Below are 20052 nucleotides of genomic sequence, written 5' to 3'. Positions count from 1 at the left end.
ATCAAGTATGAATAGGAAAGAATTTCTTGTTCAAAACTTCAACAATTCCCAAAGGCTCACTGAGTGTTGGTAAAAGAAAAGGTGATGTAATACAAAGGTAAACATGCCCCTGTCCCAACTTTTTTTAAGCATTTTGCAGGTATCAAAATCAGGTTCATCAGTATAAACACTAAATATTTTGTGTTTGTATTGTATTCAATTGAACATAGGTTGAGATTTGCAAATTATTGTATTCTGTTATTTATGGTTTACACAGAATTATAATGTTTTTGGTATACTGTACAACCATCATACAAGTACTAATATGTACCGCTTTAGCTATATTAGCTTTGGTAACAAGAAAATTATATTAAAGCTACTTGAAGTTGAGTTGCTTCTACATTATGAGTAATGCTGTAAGTTATCCAGTCATTCACACTGAATTGCTCCAGCACCCTGTGAACAGCCAGGACAGGTGGTTGATATAGGGGCTAGTTATTACTAATGTTTCATTTATTAGAACAGTTACTGTTACTAGTCCCACTTCAAGCAGCTTATAGAGTCGAGCAACAACCAATTAGCCCCATCAAATGGTACAGAGGGATTTCTGAGAATTGTGATTTTCAGACAGGGCAGAATAATGTAGAGCTGCTTGGGACAACAACAGTTTGGCAGCAAAGCATTCATTTAAAGCAATTTGGCTGCTACAACATTTAGCCATTTCTAGTTTAATTCAGACACTGACAGTACCTCCGCAAATACAAACAAAAGAGTAGAGAGTTCACCTTTGGATGAAGGCCTCACAGTACTGACTACTGACGGTGATGTATCATCTAATGGTAGTGGTTTATGTCTCTTGGACGGTGGTGGCGGCATTTCATTCCTTTCGGTAGGAGGAAGTATCTCCTCTGCTGATGGTTCTGTGGAAAATAATCAACATTCAGAGCAGATGCTGGAGGTGGATGCAAATGCAGTAAACTATTATTTTATTAAATATGCAGAAAAATCCAAAATATACAGCTGAATCATAGTCAGTAAACAGGCAGAGGCAGGCAAATCTCAAGAAACCAGAACCATGATTAAAACCAGAGTGACAGGCTTGGTATCATTAGGTGCAAGATGCTAAGCATATACACCGATCAGGTATAACATTATGATCACTGACAGGTGAAGTGAACAACACTGATTATCTCTTCATCATGGCACCTGATAGTGGATGGGATTTATTAGGCAGCAAGAGAACATTTTGTCCTCAAAGTTGATGTGTCAGAAGTAGGAAAAAAATGGGCAAGTTCAATGATTAGAGTGAGTTTGACAAGGGCCAATTCGTGATGTTATGTTTGATTATTATTATTTTTTTTATAATTGTAGCTTTCAAGTCCCAATTAATACGTCCATATGCCCCTGGCATTAGTTAGCTAAATAACAAATTCAATTAAAGCAATACTCTAATAAACTTATTTACTGACTTAAACTAGTGACAAAACATACCATCTATAATTGATGAATCTGCCTGACATTTCTCCTGGAAGTCTTCCTCATCACTGTCCAGAACTTTTTCTGTGGAAGTCATACGAAGTACAGCTTAACAATGTGATTAAACAAAAAGAATAGATAGCAAGCAGAAAAATAAACAAAAAAGTCAAATAACATACCATCTGGATCTATCTGAATTTCATCCAAGTTCTTGCCATGAAACTCAGCTAATCTTCCCTGCTCGAGTGCCATTAGAACTTTGCTGATCTTTGCAAGTTGCAGGGTCTTCTCAGGGAGTCTATAGAACTCACGATGGATTCTAATGTCATGTCCAAGAAAGGTGGCCAGCTGGTCCATCTCTGTGTCTGTCATGTTCAGCACAGTTGAAAGGGTTGCAGCATGCTTTCGCAGTCTGGTAGATGTCAGTGATTCAGGACATTTTGCACCACACACCTTGGCAAATCCACGGATGCAATCAGAACCTCGGAAATGTGTCATAGCTTCTGGTCTCGCAAACATATACTGATTGTCCTTTAGTACCCCACAGGCCCCTCTCTGCTTAGCAAGGAGTTCTAATGCACACAGCATTTTTGGAGTCAATAGAATTGGAACTGGGCGACCACGTTTCCCCCTGGTGACAATCCGTGTAAAGTGTCTGTAAAGTTTTCTTTCCACTTCAGACAGAGCCCAGTCCACATCCTGATGTGGATCAGAGGTGTCTCTCGATAAAAATGCAGATAAGGGCATGCTTGCCACCTCTCCTTCCCTGCGCCGGTTAAAGAGAATGATCTGGGTCATACACACCTTTGTAAGCTCAATCCAGGCTTTTACAGAGGGATTTTCATAGAGCGATTTGTACCAGTTATCCTGCATTTCATTGAGATATGCATGCATTTTTTGGACATCTTCAGTAAAGGGCATGAGAGTGGGCACATTCCACTTTGCTTCACTGATGTTCCTCAATGCAGTAGCTGAGATCATCTCATTCCACTTTTGCTGATGGACATCTAGAAACTTACTGGCATTCTCAACAAGCTCTTTGTTGTTTGAGATTAAACCCTGAGCTTTTAAAAGTTTACTTACTTTAACCAAGGCATTTCCAAGTTTGTTTGCCAGTGATGGAATTAAGAACTTGTTTGTTTCACTGTCATACCCACATGTAAACTTGACAGCTTTGACAGTGTCCATGTAGTTCTTTGGATTTATGAAATCTTCCAATTTTTTTAAGGTGGTCACTTTGCTGGCATTGTAAATCAGCCTTCCGATTTCTCTCATCTTCTCTCGAACATACTGTTGATTCTTGCGTGATGGTCCACCTTTGTTTAACAAGTGCTGTCCAAGAGCAATAATGACTTGGTCATTTTTGATTATATCTGTGACTGGGTCAGGATTCATGGCACCGATTACTCCCCACAGTTGTTTACTTACGTGTGAAGGCACAGGCCCTGTGTATGTACACATGGACTGAACATGGTTCTTTCCTGGTTTGGAGGTGACTGATCCGGGTTTAAGTTTACAATTATGCATATGCCGCCAAAGAACCTTTCTTGTAAAAAGACCTTGACAATATGCACAGTGCATGAATTCCTTTCCCTGCACTTCTTTATGAGGTCGCCTAAATGGCACTAGTTCCCCCTTTCCTGACTCCATTACAGCAGCATTGTGAGCATAATTTCCTCTGTTACGAATATAATCTAGCTGTTTTTTCCTCTCCTCGGAACCCTTTGGAAAGCTTAGAGCTTTAGCTACATCAGGTTTATTTTCATGTGCACCTTCTAGATGCCTTGCGATCTTAGAATATGGTTTAGAGCAATACAAGCAATAGTGTTTCTTGTTGTAAATTCTATTCCCTCCTCTTTTTTTTAATGCCTTAACAACCATGATGTCATTTACATTCTGACTTGAAGAGGGTTCTTCTTCTTCTGCTCCAGTGACTTCAGATGCAAGGTTGTGGTCATCATAAGTCATTTTGTCTGGGGTTGTCGAGTCACAGACTTGGGAACTCACTGAACCAGAGACATCAAGCAAATCAAAAGACTGATTCTTGGTCCTTAGGTTTTGTTTAAAGCTGTATTCACTTCCACTGTCACTTTCACAAGTGGTATCTGGAATATAATCATCATTACTCCCTGATGTGGAATCATAAAGTTCATCAGAATTGTCAGGAACAGCGTCTTTCATCTAAAAATACAACAAAGTAATAATTATTCGATCAGTAAATTGTGAGAAATGAATTCAGCTATTTTGATAATAAATTAATCATTGATTCAGTTTAATTTTTGCAGGTTTTGTAAGTGTGATAACGTTTCTTTTCACCATATTATTTTGGATTTTGGACAGCTGATTTAACAAAGACATCTGATGACATCTTAGGTTCAAAGAAAAAGTGATGCACATTTTTCACTTCTCTCTGGTATTTTATAGACCAAATAATTTATCAATTAAGAATATAATCCAATGAATAATTGATACTGAAAATAACTGTTGACTGAAACAAAGTCCCAGTTTAGTAAACATTTTTTTTTTGGAAAGAGAACTTACTTCAATACTTTTAGTCCGTCTGAGTCTTGGTACAAAAACCTCATCTTCATTGGCAATCTGTAAATACAAGCAACCATATAAACAATATTTGAAATAGTAGTTTCAATTACAAAGTATCCTCTAGGAATCTGTGGGGAAAAAAAGTCATCTGGGAACACAGTCTTTGGCACTATAATTAGTGAAATTAAAAATAAAGAAAAGTCTGGAAAAAGAAACTTTTCTAAAATGCAATTTAAAATATGCAATTAAGAAAATTGAACTGAGAATTGTTATGGCCAAAATATGTTGGCTGACCAACTTGATTGCATTATATAAATATAAACAAACTTTGAATTTGTTGCCTGCAAAACACACAAAAAAGGCTGACAAAGATGGGTCATGTTTAACCACTTTGTGAAAGACTAACGTTAGAGATTTATCAAAAAGTACTGTGCAAAAAGAACATTTTTCAAAACAAGATAGCACAATACAGAGCCCCTAGAGAATTGTATGCTTCCAACTTTGTTTAAGAAAGAACCATATATTAGTGTGATTTTCAAGTGTTGACAAAAAAAAAAACTTTTCTCCATATACTGTATGTTTAATGCATCATATGCTTTCTGGGGACATTCCACACACAGTGTTACTGTTCCTTATGGGGACCAGTTCTGCCCAATTTATCACAAACATTTTGTAGTCACACACCAACTGCAGGTGTGTTGTGGGGACGTCGTGAGTGCCTAGAATACAGTACTTATTACCAAAGATAATGATCCCAGTGAAAGCTGAAAGCTAACCCCTAAAGTAGAGAAACATAAAAAGAGACACTAGAATTCAATCTGAAGCGATGGACATGAATGTACCTGTTGAGGTGTGTTGTTTGGTTCAGTAGCATCATATATCGGAGTCTTTGAGAGGAGGGAAGGTCGAGAGTCGTCCGACCCCATGGCATTAGCTGTAATGCTGGTCGTCTGAAAACACATTTATAATGACAAATTCAGATAATGAAAACACTGAAAACAAATTGTCAATTTCAAGTAAATATTCCATAACATGCAGACAGACAGACTGCGTGTACAGACAAAATCTACAAGAAAAGATGAGATGCATGCCGACAATCATCAGAGGAAAGAAAAAATCAAATTCATTGTAAAATATCTTTTTCTGCCCAGTCCAGCTCTGTCAGTGTTCACACATCTTGAATGAAAGACGCTTTGTGGGGACATTCCACACACAGTGTTACTGTTCCTTATGGGGACCAGTTCTGCCCAATTTATCACAAACATTTTGTAGTCACACACCAACTGCAGGTGTGTTGTGGGGACGTCGTGAGTGCCTAGAATACAGTACTTATTACCAAAGATAACGATCCCAGTGAAAGCTAAAATCTCACCCCTAAAGTAGAGAAACATAAAAAGAGACACTAGAATTCAATCTGAAGCGATGGACATGAATGTACCTGTTGAGGTGTGTTGTTTGGTCCAGTAGCATCATATATCGGAGTCTTTGAGAGGAGGGAAGGTCGAGAGTCGTCCGGCCCCATGGCATTAGCAAAAGACAAAATCTACAAGAAAAGATGAGATGCATGCCGACAATCATCAGAGGAAAGAAAAAATCAAATTCACTGTAAAATATCTTTTCCTGCCCAGTCCAGCTCTGTCAGTGTTCACACATCTTGAATGAAATATGCTTTGTGGGGACATTCCACACACAGTGTTACTGTTCCTTATGGGGACCAGTTCTGCCCAATTTATCACAAACATTTTGTAGTCACACACCAACTGCAGGTGTGTTGTGGGGACGTCGTGAGTGCCTAGAATACAGTACTTATTACCAAAGATAACGATCCCAGTGAAAGCTAAAAGCTAACCCCTAAAGTAGAGAAACATAAAAAGAGACACTAGAATTCAATCTGAAGCGATGGACATGAATGTACCTGTTGAGGTGTGTTGTTTGGTCCAGTAGCATCATATATCGGAGTCTTTGAGAGGAGGGAAGGTCGAGAGTCGTCCGGCCCCATGGCATTAGCAAAAGACAAAATCTACAAGAAAAGATGAGATGCATGCCGACAATCATCAGAGGAAAGAAAAAATCAAATTCACTGTAAAATATCTTTTCCTGCCCAGTCCAGCTCTGTCAGTGTTCACACATCTTGAATGAAATATGCTTTGTGGGGACATTCCACACACAGTGTTACTGTTCCTTATGGGGACCAGTTCTGCCCAATTTATCACAAACATTTTGTAGTCACACACCAACTGCAGGTGTGTTGTGGGGACGTCGTGAGTGCCTAGAATACAGTACTTATTACCAAAGATAACGATCCCAGTGAAAGCTAAAATCTCACCCCTAAAGTAGAGAAACATAAAAAGAGACACTAGAATTCAATCTGAAGCGATGGACATGAATGTACCTGTTGAGGTGTGTTGTTTGGTCCAGTAGCATCATATATCGGAGTCTTTGAGAGGAGGGAAGGTCGAGAGTCGTCCGGCCCCATGGCATTAGCAAAAGACAAAATCTACAAGAAAAGATGAGATGCATGCCGACAATCATCAGAGGAAAGAAAAAATCAAATTCACTGTAAAATATCTTTTCCTGCCCAGTCCAGCTCTGTCAGTGTTCACACATCTTGAATGAAATATGCTTTGTGGGGACATTCCACACACAGTGTTACTGTTCCTTATGGGGACCAGTTCTGCCCAATTTATCACAAACATTTTGTAGTCACACACCAACTGCAGGTGTGTTGTGGGGACGTCGTGAGTGCCTAGAATACAGTACTTATTACCAAAGATAACGATCCCAGTGAAAGCTAAAATCTCACCCCTAAAGTAGAGAAACATAAAAAGAGACACTAGAATTCAATCTGAAGCGATGGACATGAATGTACCTGTTGAGGTGTGTTGTTTGGTCCAGTAGCATCATATATCGGAGTCTTTGAGAGGAGGGAAGGTCGAGAGTCGTCCGGCCCCATGGCATTAGCAAAAGACAAAATCTACAAGAAAAGATGAGATGCATGCCGACAATCATCAGAGGAAAGAAAAAATCAAATTCACTGTAAAATATCTTTTCCTGCCCAGTCCAGCTCTGTCAGTGTTCACACATCTTGAATGAAATATGCTTTGTGGGGACATTCCACACACAGTGTTACTGTTCCTTATGGGGACCAGTTCTGCCCAATTTATCACAAACATTTTGTAGTCACACACCAACTGCAGGTGTGTTGTGGGGACGTCGTGAGTGCCTAGAATACAGTACTTATTACCAAAGATAACGATCCCAGTGAAAGCTAAAATCTCACCCCTAAAGTAGAGAAACATAAAAAGAGACACTAGAATTCAATCTGAAGCGATGGACATGAATGTACCTGTTGAGGTGTGTTGTTTGGTCCAGTAGCATCATATATCGGAGTCTTTGAGAGGAGGGAAGGTCGAGAGTCGTCCGGCCCCATGGCATTAGCAAAAGACAAAATCTACAAGAAAAGATGAGATGCATGCCGACAATCATCAGAGGAAAGAAAAAATCAAATTCACTGTAAAATATCTTTTCCTGCCCAGTCCAGCTCTGTCAGTGTTCACACATCTTGAATGAAATATGCTTTGTGGGGACATTCCACACACAGTGTTACTGTTCCTTATGGGGACCAGTTCTGCCCAATTTATCACAAACATTTTGTAGTCACACACCAACTGCAGGTGTGTTGTGGGGACGTCGTGAGTGCCTAGAATACAGTACTTATTACCAAAGATAACGATCCCAGTGAAAGCTAAAATCTCACCCCTAAAGTAGAGAAACATAAAAAGAGACACTAGAATTCAATCTGAAGCGATGGACATGAATGTACCTGTTGAGGTGTGTTGTTTGGTCCAGTAGCATCATATATCGGAGTCTTTGAGAGGAGGGAAGGTCGAGAGTCGTCCGGCCCCATGGCATTAGCAAAAGACAAAATCTACAAGAAAAGATGAGATGCATGCCGACAATCATCAGAGGAAAGAAAAAATCAAATTCACTGTAAAATATCTTTTCCTGCCCAGTCCAGCTCTGTCAGTGTTCACACATCTTGAATGAAATATGCTTTGTGGGGACATTCCACACACAGTGTTACTGTTCCTTATGGGGACCAGTTCTGCCCAATTTATCACAAACATTTTGTAGTCACACACCAACTGCAGGTGTGTTGTGGGGACGTCGTGAGTGCCTAGAATACAGTACTTATTACCAAAGATAACGATCCCAGTGAAAGCTAAAAGCTAACCCCTAAAGTAGAGAAACATAAAAAGAGACACTAGAATTCAATCTGAAGCGATGGACATGAATGTACCTGTTGAGGTGTGTTGTTTGGTCCAGTAGCATCATATATCGGAGTCTTTGAGAGGAGGGAAGGTCGAGAGTCGTCCGGCCCCATGGCATTAGCAAAAGACAAAATCTACAAGAAAAGATGAGATGCATGCCGACAATCATCAGAGGAAAGAAAAAATCAAATTCACTGTAAAATATCTTTTCCTGCCCAGTCCAGCTCTGTCAGTGTTCACACATCTTGAATGAAATATGCTTTGTGGGGACATTCCACACACAGTGTTACTGTTCCTTATGGGGACCAGTTCTGCCCAATTTATCACAAACATTTTGTAGTCACACACCAACTGCAGGTGTGTTGTGGGGACGTCGTGAGTGCCTAGAATACAGTACTTATTACCAAAGATAACGATCCCAGTGAAAGCTAAAATCTCACCCCTAAAGTAGAGAAACATAAAAAGAGACACTAGAATTCAATCTGAAGCGATGGACATGAATGTACCTGTTGAGGTGTGTTGTTTGGTCCAGTAGCATCATATATCGGAGTCTTTGAGAGGAGGGAAGGTCGAGAGTCGTCCGGCCCCATGGCATTAGCAAAAGACAAAATCTACAAGAAAAGATGAGATGCATGCCGACAATCATCAGAGGAAAGAAAAAATCAAATTCACTGTAAAATATCTTTTCCTGCCCAGTCCAGCTCTGTCAGTGTTCACACATCTTGAATGAAATATGCTTTGTGGGGACATTCCACACACAGTGTTACTGTTCCTTATGGGGACCAGTTCTGCCCAATTTATCACAAACATTTTGTAGTCACACACCAACTGCAGGTGTGTTGTGGGGACGTCGTGAGTGCCTAGAATACAGTACTTATTACCAAAGATAACGATCCCAGTGAAAGCTAAAAGCTAACCCCTAAAGTAGAGAAACATAAAAAGAGACACTAGAATTCAATCTGAAGCGATGGACATGAATGTACCTGTTGAGGTGTGTTGTTTGGTCCAGTAGCATCATATATCGGAGTCTTTGACAAGAGGGAAGGTTGAGAGTCGTCCGGCCCCATGGCATTAGCAAAAGACAAAATCTACAAGAAAAGATGAGATGCATGCCGACAATCATCAGAGGAAAGAAAAAATCAAATTCACTGTAAAATATCTTTTCCTGCCCAGTCCAGCTCTGTCAGTGTTCACACATCTTGAATGAAATATGCTTTGTGGGGACATTCCACACACAGTGTTACTGTTCCTTATGGGGACCAGTTCTGCCCAATTTATCACAAACATTTTGTAGTCACACACCAACTGCAGGTGTGTTGTGGGGACGTCGTGAGTGCCTAGAATACAGTACTTATTACCAAAGATAACGATCCCAGTGAAAGCTAAAATCTCACCCCTAAAGTAGAGAAACATAAAAAGAGACACTAGAATTCAATCTGAAGCGATGGACATATATCGGAGTCTTTGACAAGAGGGAAGGTTGAGAGTCGTCCGGCCCCATGGCATTAGCTGTAATGCTGGTCGCCTGAAAACACATTTATAATCCATCCATCCATCCATTTTCCAAACCGCTTATCCTATTGGGTCGCGGGGGATCCGGAGCCTATCCCGGAAGCAATGGGCACGAGGCAGGGAACAACCCAGGATGGGGGGCCAGCCCATCGCAGGGCACACTCACACCATTCACTCACACATACACACCTATGGGCAATTTTGCAACTCCAATTAGCCTCAGCATGTTTTTGGACTGTGGGGGGAAACCGGAGTACCCGGAGGAAACCCCACGACGACATGGGGAGAACATGCAAACTCCACACACATGTGACCCAGGCGGAGATTCGAACCCAGGTACCAGAGGTGTGAGGCAACAGTGCTAACCACTGCACCACCATGCCGCCCCCACATTTATAATGACAAATAAAAAAAATTGAGATTTCACTATTCCAAATACATAATACAAAACTAAGTATTTGATACTTAACCAGGTGACTGGTTGGACACAATGGACCTGCTGGTGATTTTTTGTACTTTGCTCATTCATCTACGCCTTTAAATGGACTGAATGGACTCCTCTAAATTTATATTAGCAGCTGTTTTTTCAACCAAATGTAACATTTTTATTAAATAATTAGGACTTGCATTTACTTCATTAGCTGTAATCTAGGCTGAAAATATTTTTCATATGACTATCAACATCACTACCTTTATTCAGATTGTAGGTAAATTTTCATAAATAAAGGAACTAAACATTGGCCATATTTATTACTGGGTTCTTAAACACTGATCTTATCTAACAGCTTCTGAGAACATTAGCAACTTTGATTTGATTTTCTAGTGCCTCTTCCTCTGTTAGAAGATTGTCATTTATCTTAGAGGTTGATCATGGATTGCAGCTTCAGGTGATGCTAAGATAATTCTGATACTACTTGACTGATTTTGTTTCTTTATGTATGTTCATTTTCATTCTTATTTTACCACGTCAGTTTTTTTTATTTAAATAGTGATAAATTTGATTAATATATACTCCATTCAATCATAAGCCTTTCTCAAACATTCTGCAACACTACAATATATTCTGTACACTGTGTGACATACTTGTTTTCTCCATGGGCAGTCGTCACCTCCATAGTCATAGGAAATCTCTTCTCCTTCATTAATGTCATTTAGTGCAAACAGACAAAGGTGCGGGTTTCCATTCACATCAATTTTTTTCATCCTACAGTTTGGATGCCTGTGGTCATCATTAACTAGCCGCCCAAAGGATCCATCTTCTTTAGAGGCATCAATACTTAAAAAGATGGTAACATGAGAAAACAGGAAATAAAAATATAACAATATATCACCACAAGATCAGAGTTTCTATTAATTTAGTATAAGGAGTATTATTTGCAAATTGAAGTCTTACCAATACATTTTCCCTCTCCACTTGAACGCAAACATAAATGCAGTACATGATGGGTGGTAAAGTTTTCTTCTTCTCTGGGATTCCGCATTATTTATCATTTCTCCCCTATATTCAACAACAAAATCTCCTTTGCAAATCAAACCCTTTGCAAATATACCACGGCCTGTAATAGACAACAAAACCATTTTTAATAAAATAGGAAAACCTATGCATTCTACCATTATCCAATTAGCCCTGGTCATGTGTTCAGGTCTGGGAAACCCGTTTTTAATGTTTTGTAAAAGAATCAATTATAATTTCAACCTAACACTCGCTGGCCTTGGTGAGTGTGTAAAATGTATATAAATGGGCTCATCGGTCATATACATGAACCTATTATGTGTATAAATTACCAAATCTTGCAGATAATTCATGCCAATTACACAAAAACTGACCTTGACAGATGGTACCTCATGATACCCTAAAGTTTGCATTAGATGCTGATCAGATAATGATACAATCATTATCTGATCAGCATCTAGTGCAAAGCTTCAGTTTTGCATGCAAGTAATTATTAACTGAAAAATCATGTCAGACATCACCTTACCTTTCTCTGCATTGATGTACTTCACATCTAATTTCCATGTTTTGTCAGTCTTTGAAACAACGTAATGAATGGCATCCTTAAGTGGGCTGATTCGTGGTGGCATTTCAAACTGCTAGGAAATTATTAAAAATTAGTTTGACAGATCTCGAATCGTAACTGAAAAGTTATTAACTAAATAGTATTTTTTTATTAGTTCTTATGTTCAGATACATCAAAAGCATACTTTCAAGATTTATCACTCTCTCAGGCTACCACTTCTGAAAATCCTTTAAATAACTGACGAAACTCAACTGTAAACCAAAATGGGGAACCTGATATTGTGTGGTACTAAAAAAAATGTCACTGTAGCCTAAATGTCTTATGGGGTTGTTTACCTTGCAGAATGGTAAATATACACCTTCGCCTTGAGGAATAGATATGTTCCCCGTTTTCCTGTACTCTGTCCTTTACTGCTAGTATAACCCAGCTCCTCTCTTACCATGCGCAAAGTTAGATGAGACCCTATCTTTCCAATACCCATCCATCCATCCATTACCATAATCTGCACTGGAGTCGCAGGGGGGACACAGACGGGGACCAACCCTGGGTGGGCGCCAACACACCACACAACTACAGGGCCAATTTAGACGCACCAACCAGCCTACCCTGCACGCCTTTGGACTGTGGGAGAAAACCGGAGCCCCTAGATAACCCAAGCAAACATGGGGAGAGCGTGCGTGCTCCACACAGAACGGACCCGGAATCGAACCCAGGACCTTCTTGCTGCAAGGCAGCAGCACTAAACACTGCACCCTCTTTCCAACATATAGAAGTGAAATAAACTATATGTTTATTTCTTAAACATATACCTTCTATATATATTCTATACCTTCTTTTTTAGATGCAACATTAATTATGAACCTGACTGGTTCATAACACAGGACAGGCAACTGCAGGATTTTTCTTTTAAAACCGCATTGCATCGATCTTCTATACCAGTACATACACTGTCCATCTTCTATTCGAGCTCGTATAGCGTCCATCATATGTCTACATTATATTATACTGAGTAACTGCGTGATGCAGACGTGCAGTAAGCAAGGGGTTGCAGAACATATCTTCTTTATTCTGCTCAATTTACATACCGGTTTAAGAACATACTATGCGTGCATGCTAATGACTGTTCTAATAAACCGTTCTACAGACTTATCACGTCTCAGCCGAAGTGTTTCGAGAATCAGATTAAAAGGAGCATCGATACATCAAACCACCGTGAAGCGCTTTAAAGATTACCAGTAGTACTACTACTACTATTACTACTACTAATAATAATAGGAACTAGGGAACTGTGCTTGGCCCAGGAAACTGTGCACCAATATCCTCCAAAGAGGCTGAACCCGTCACTCACACCGATGACAATTTTCGCTCGATTTTTTTGGGAAACCGAAAATGGCTATCAGCTAACTACATTACATGAAGCTAGTTAGATATGTGGGTATTACACTAAGCATTCACACGCCAGCTACAGGACCCAATTTAATATATTAGTTTCGTCTTATTAACTTAACCAATCTAGCACACTAGTAAATCTGATAAGGTGTATGTAAACTCAGCTGGCTAGTCAGCTAGCATTGTTATATATTATAAATAAGTATTAATTATAAATAACGTATTAAAACACAAGAAATATAATCACAAACTTACCTTTCACTGTATTTGGTCGTGTAAAAGCAGTAGAATCTTCCTTTCGTCTATGTTTCTACTTCCCGTGGTGCTGAAAACTCATTAATGGTCAGATAAAACTACACTTCGCCATAACGCAGCTCTCGTTTCACCATTTTAACAATTTTTTGAAAATATTAACATAGCAGCCACTTTTTTACACACCTACATTTATTGTTTATTTAATCTTATTTATTTTACTCGAAAGATAAGTATTATAATTGCTTAATAGAACAAAACTTTACGGTGCTCTTACCTCTCAAAGCTATTGCACATGCGCAAATCACGCAAACACCTCCGTTAAGTGGGCGGTACCGTGATTTGCATAAATTAGGCTTGCAAAATGTGTGTAAGGCTCGGCCAAGCCCCACCCCCAAAAAGTTCCGGTTCCTGACTACAGGTGGCAACATAGAGAATCCGTGTGAACCGTGTGATCCGATGAGGTCGTTCGTTATGGGCCTAAGCTAAAACTTTGTAAGGCACATATATACAGTCTCCCCAATATGTTTTAATGGTTTCCCTTATGGGGACCTAGATTTTTGTCCCCATAACGTTTTTGGTCCCCATAAGGTGACTGTGTATACAGATCAATGTCCCCATAAAGATAGGAATACCAACGCACACACACACACACACACACACACACACACACGTGCAAACCACTGCTGGAGGGGTGTCAGCTTTCACAGACACAGAGTGCATGTGTAAGTTTTTAATAAAAACTCTTGTGATAAATGTACAAAACATTTCAGTACACAAGTTTGAAAATAAAAAACATCTTACTAGGAACATTTTAAAAACATCTTAAAACATCTTTCATTTTTAAAAACATCTTACTATGAACATTTTAAAAACATCATACTATGATCATTTTAAAACAAATGAACATCTTTGATTTTTAGAAAACATCTTTGTAAAAAACTTTTCATTTTTAAAAACATCTTACTAGGAACATTTCTCAGTTTAAAACATTTGTACATCTTACTTTGATTTTAAAAAACATCTTTGAAAAAAACTTTTCATTTTTAAAAACATCTTACTAGGAACATTTCTCAGTTTAAAACATTTGTACATCTTACTTTGATTTTAAAAAACATCTTTGAAAAAAACTTTTTTCATTTTAAAACAAATGAACATCTTTGATTTTTAGAAAAAACTTTAAAAGCCCTTTTGCGATGCTGCTAGTTTTACATTTCAGTAACCGAAAGGCAGAGTTTCCCCGCTAGCCAGCAATCTGCGTTTGTCGTAGACGACCCTGACCTTTTTATCTAGAGGCCTATTAAACAGGCGAAAGCTTTTCATGTCGCGTTCGATTTTGTTGTACTGCGTCATTATAGCGGGGTTATTCCTACAACCTCCGATGTAGTTTTCAATCAATCCGATCATACTGTCAAAGTTTACCTTTTGACAGGTTTCGTAATTTAGAGTTATACCCTTACATTTCATTTGTGTTTTCCCGTTGTTGAGTCGGTAACAGTAACTTTTTGGTCCCAGCGCACCCCACGAAGCAATGTATTCGTCGGGGGCTAATTCGGACGTCAGCTCGCCCAGGTAATTGCCTAAGGTCGGGTCATATTCACCAGGCCTGCTTATGTACACGATGCTGTCGGTGTCGTGATACAGCACCCTCCGCCCCAATCTTTCCAGTTCTTTGTAAAGCGTCAACCGACCCCACGCGGTAGTTTGACACGCTATGAATATGTTAGTCTTTCCCGGCGGCACTTTGTAGGAAGACTTGAAACGCCAGCGGATGAGGGCGACCTCGTCGTTGACAAACGCGAAGCTGGAAATCTCGTACAGGTCCGAGCAGAAAAAATTAAAAAATTCCCCCGGGTCAGACACTATACATGTCTGGAGCATGTTGCTCCTCTGCGCCAGTTTACCCCACAGAGAGTTAAGCAGAAGTTTGGACACTTGCCGCTTCCCTTCATTAGACACTATCTGATCGGGCTCCAATTCGATCCCCTCACGCTCGAGATAGTTTTTTATGTACTCCCTGCGACCCACGTCATCGGTCGCGTCGTCGGGGTAGCCCGAAGCCTGCTGCTTCACTTTGAGAAAGGTTTTAATGTAATCTCTAAACAGGTCGCCGCTGGTCTGGGGAAAATGCCACACTTCGTGAATTTTAACGAGCGAGTACCCCCTGTCTAAAGCCAGATTTAGCTCCGCAGTTACCCACACGCCTATCAATGCCCGCTCTGCGTCGGAATGCCCGCACGCCCCCTCCTGTCTGTTCTCGATCGCGCACGTCCTGCACAGTGTAAACACCAGTTTCCCATTTGGCAGTCTGCTGGGTAGGACGGGGGAAAACAGCTCGCGCGGGGTGTTGACCGTGGCTTTGATCAGGCCAAAGTATTCATTCAGAGGCTTAAAATTCGAATGAATGATTTCCGGGTGCCCCACGGGGAATTCACATTTAGCCAGAGTGTACGGGTACAGCGACGTGAAATCCACGTAGCGGACGCGCTCTTGCCCCGTGACGTCGTAACGCAGGCGAATGGCCGACGTCCGACCCCCAAAAAGCGCTTCTCGCGGCCTTAGGGGCTCAGGGGGCTCAAAGTCTGACAGGAAACGCTGTACCTGTGGGTCGTGAGTTTTAGCGTGAGCCCATTCGTGTTCCCAGATGGATTCCACGTTCATATTAAACTCTTGGCGCAACGACTCGAGTTTTTCCCTTGTTTTAACGTACAGGGCACCGAAGCTCTCGCGGGTCAGGGGGCAGATATCGTGTTCGTTGTTGCAGGTAGGACAGCCGTGAAACTGACAGCCTAGAAACTCGAAAGCCCATTTCTCCCCCTCAATCTCGGCGTATCCGTCTAAGTGAAAGCGCCCCACACTCACTTCACCCCCGCGCAGCGCGTGTCGAATTTCGATGCCGCGCGCGCGCCCGATGAATTCCAGCCACTGGATGGACACGCTCGAATAACTTTTGTATTGCCTCCTGTAATCCCATACATCCGGGATCGCGATCGTATCTCTGGGCAGGAAATTTGTCCTGTAAACTAGCAACGCGGCCGAAGCGATGGTGGCCGCGGAGAAGGGATCGCAACCCGTGAGCATTTTAAACTCCCGCAGGAAGCGCAAGCAGCCCTCTCTCAGAATCTCCACGTCGTTCTTACAGTAAGCGATCATCTCTTTGTGAAAATTAAAGGTCTGGTGCTTTACAGCGTCGTACCATTGATAAAACTTGTCGCGTTCTTTGGTGGACATTTGATCGGGCCCAAATTGATCGGGAGGGGGGTAGGGTCCCACGTAACTAAAGTTTTCCACGTCTGTGAAATGATGCGGAAAATAGCCTTTTCGCATCTGAGTCGAGCATCCCATCGCATCGGGGATTTTTCTCAACGGCATGCTTAGAAAGGAGTGACTGTCGATGTACCTCTGCTCAAACAGGCTGTCCAGGATGAGAATGATTTTATTCCCCTGCGATACCACACGCGGTTCCACGCCTTCCTTCACCATCGCGTTCAGTATGATGTAATTATCGAATGCCTTACCATAGTGACTAATGAAACAGACGCCTCTATAACAGGGCGCCCTGAAATGTCTGAGAAACTGTAGCGCGCAGTTGGGCCCCTCGGCGGTCATTGTCTCGTTCTGATCGGAGATGGCGCAGACGTACACCGGGATATGGGTACCCGACCTCTGAGATGTTTCAAAGTCAAAAAACACATATTCGGTGGCCTTTTTACGCCCCTCACCCCTTTCGGCCCGTTCCCCTATGTTAGGCTTCTCGGGTGGATTTAGATAGCAGAGATGTGGGGTGGATATGTCTGACACGGCCGTGTGGAGTTTAGCGTCGCAGATATTACATTTTTCCGCTTTACACGAGTGCGGTTTTGGGTTCTCGGGAGTGAGGTAGTATCTGAGCCCGCAGGCTTTGCATTTTCTGAACTTGTCACAGGGGGTAGCGAGCTCCCCCCTAACTGGGCAGACCCTAGGCGTACGGTGGCGCTCAAAGCAGGTGTCATTTAAACATCTGAAATTACAACGCTCACATAGTATCGCCGGTGTGCTTTCACCTTCTCTGCAATTAGTCTGACAGACGCTACAAAATCTTTCGCATTGATGAGAGTGAGGCGAATCGTACCCTTTGAAACAGCTCGGGCAAACGTACCCCACGCCTAAGAAGCCCTTTACGCTTTTAATGCCGTAAAAATGCTGATTGTGTAAAAAGAAATACACCGCCCGTCTACCGTCGCTAGGCGTGGGTGTCTGGTAAATTTGGAGATTGTTTGAATAAGGTTGTTGATAATACACCACTGCTTTGCAATCAATGATTTTCTCGAAATTGATAATGTCATTCAAAGCGACTGCGTGATCGGGGGTGAATCCCGCTTTCTCCTGTAACTCCAGGCCGAGCTTTTCAGCCTCGGCAACAGTAAAGTTTTCGTGCAGCAGATGCGCCAAGTTTATGGCGAAACACGCGTTGGTGTTGTTATTAATGATAAACATGTGTCTGGCTTTTTTAGAAATTATTTCTGAAGCTAACATGGTCTGTAGTTTACGTTTGTTCGCACCGCCGCGTGGGATATTTATTACGTCTACGATTACTTCTAGGTTGGAATCGTTTAAAATCTCTTGATTAGACTGTACCAGGCGATCCAGCAGCTGCTGGAAGTCTGTCAGCTCCCCCACCCCATACCGTACAATTTCCGACAGCTCGTCGTTTAAAAAGTCAGCGCGCAGGGTGACCTGTATATAGGCTCCCCATACGGCGTAAGGAATCGCCTCATTCACAATATTTTGAAACCCCTCGATTACATTTTCATAGTACTCGCGGAAATTGCCTTCGTTTCTAGGTCGCGGGATATTTAGAATCCGCCTAATCTGTACGTTATTGAATCTGCGGCGATGAAGGACCCCGTCAGGCTGGGGATCCACGTCACCGACGGCACCGCCACCTTCCTGTTGAACATTTTCAAATTGTCCCAGCCCAAATTCATTTTCAATCTCCTCAGCATCGAGAAGAAATTCCACGTCTGACAAGGCCTCCCACAATTCAGAATCCGCGGGGGACCATGCGACCTCGTCGGTGGGGGGTAGCCCCGCTTCTGCTTCAGAACCCCTTTCATTTAACATGCTTGTTAATGTCTCTAAGGATGGGAGAAAACAGGGGTCCTGGGCCAGTGTTTCAGCAGACGCCGCTGGTGGCGAGTCGTGTTGAGCAGAGTAATCCGCATCATTTTCATTATTAGCATTGTTGATAATGGCTATTTCATTTAATAAGGCTTCGGGTATAGCCGCTGGGGGTGTTGCTCCGTCCATACCTGTTGATTCTCTCGCAGATTTTCTCTTGACCGGTCGGCGTAGTCTCTCTCTCTCTCTCGTACATAGAAAAAAAAAAAAAAAAGAGAATACCTATTATTAGAATGTTATTTTTTAATTGAATAGCATTTTTATAACAGGAATAAAAGAAATAATATACTTACCGGGTAAGGTCTCGATGAAACTTGTGGTTCTTTGGCTGGTACAAACTTTGGTAAGGAGGAAAAGGCCCCCCGCTCGACGTAATACAATTTAATTGTCTCTGTCACCCCATATCTGCACGGTCATGTATGACAAACAAAACTATAAACAGAATTTACTGGCGGGGAAATTGTCAGACTTGATGTATGACCAGGTGGTACGGCCTTGATGATGCTACTCGTGCCTGTGTAAGAAAATTATCTGTAATTTGGGACGTATGTGAAAACAAAACTTTAAACAGAATTTACTGGAGGACAAAGTGTCAGACTCGATGTATGGCCCGCGTGGCCGGGTAGGGGGGGCGCCTCGATGGCCAGGTGGCACGGCCCTGCAGAATTTACTGGCGGACAAATTGACAGACTCGATGTATGTCTCGACTTATGACCTTTACAAATTGGCGCCATACGCCGATGTGATACAAACGCTCGCGTGAGGAAAAAACACACGGTCAAAACTAGCGCCGAGCGTTTTTATTGGACGATAGACCCTGCACCTCCTCCTCTCATTCTTTGCTCCAACTTTACCATTTTATCCCACAGTCTCTCACAGTTTCTCTCAGACTCGCGCAGCAGCACGCCTCTCAGCTCTCCCGCATCGCTCTCTCCGAGGATTATCCAAAGCCGTGCGGACCTTTCCGCGCTACCGCACCAGTATGTGAATAAGTCCTTTGCTGATTCTCCGAAGCCCGGGGACCTTACCACGCTACCGCACACCGTACGCTCGCGCTCCATCAGGTAACCCAGCCACGCTCACTCCCGCCCGCGCCCCACAAAATAATAATAATAATAACTTATTCAAATAACACACGCTCATAAGCACTCTCATCAATATCATTTTTAAAATAATACACACTCATAAGCACTCTCCTCAATATCATTTTAAAATAATAAACATTTAAAATAAGCATTTAAAATAATAAATAATTAAATCCAAATACCATTGCAGCACTAACACAACCAACCCAGGCCCCCTAAGCCACAATCATTTAAAATAATAAATAAATAATTAAATACAAATACCATTGCAGCAGTTACACAACCAACCCCCGGGGAAGAAGACAAAAAAAAAATATTTAAATAAATAATTAAATCCACATGCTATTGCGTCAGTTACACAACCAAGCT

The 20052-nt window shown here is 41.5% G+C and overlaps 1 protein-coding gene and 1 long non-coding RNA gene across 6 annotated transcripts in view; both read right to left on the bottom strand.

Annotated features, from left to right (window-relative positions):
• LOC125712168 (uncharacterized) overlaps nt 1-4943 on the bottom strand; it is a 95507-nt gene extending 90564 nt beyond the window's left edge. For 2 of the 5 annotated variants that reach the window (XM_048981940.1, XM_048981931.1), the window contains exons 1-5: nt 4839-4943; nt 3997-4053; nt 1635-3636; nt 1471-1539; nt 765-899 (exon numbers count right to left, since the gene is read on the bottom strand). In XM_048981940.1, coding sequence (XP_048837897.1) covers nt 765-899; nt 1471-1539; nt 1635-3636; nt 3997-4053; nt 4839-4922 — 2347 coding nt within the window. In that variant the 5' untranslated portion in view covers nt 4923-4943. The remainder of the gene's footprint in view (nt 1-764; nt 900-1470; nt 1540-1634; nt 3637-3996; nt 4054-4838) is intronic. The other 3 variants (XM_048981948.1, XM_048981966.1, XM_048981957.1) reach the window with 3 other exon arrangements.
• Nucleotides 4944-9716: 4773 nt separating this feature from the next.
• LOC125712260 (uncharacterized) lies at nt 9717-14123 on the bottom strand. The gene is made up of 5 exons (XR_007383226.1): nt 13442-14123; nt 11759-11870; nt 11173-11335; nt 10863-11055; nt 9717-9792 (listed from the first exon to the last, which is right to left on the bottom strand). It is a non-coding gene; the product is annotated as an uncharacterized LOC125712260 (long non-coding RNA).
• Nucleotides 14124-20052: the final 5929 nt, after the last annotated feature.

This window comes from Brienomyrus brachyistius, chromosome 2, assembly GCF_023856365.1.
Source record: "Brienomyrus brachyistius isolate T26 chromosome 2, BBRACH_0.4, whole genome shotgun sequence".
Taxonomy (NCBI): Eukaryota; Metazoa; Chordata; class Actinopteri; order Osteoglossiformes; family Mormyridae; genus Brienomyrus; species Brienomyrus brachyistius.
This window is presented reverse-complemented; position numbering and strand designations above follow the sequence as displayed.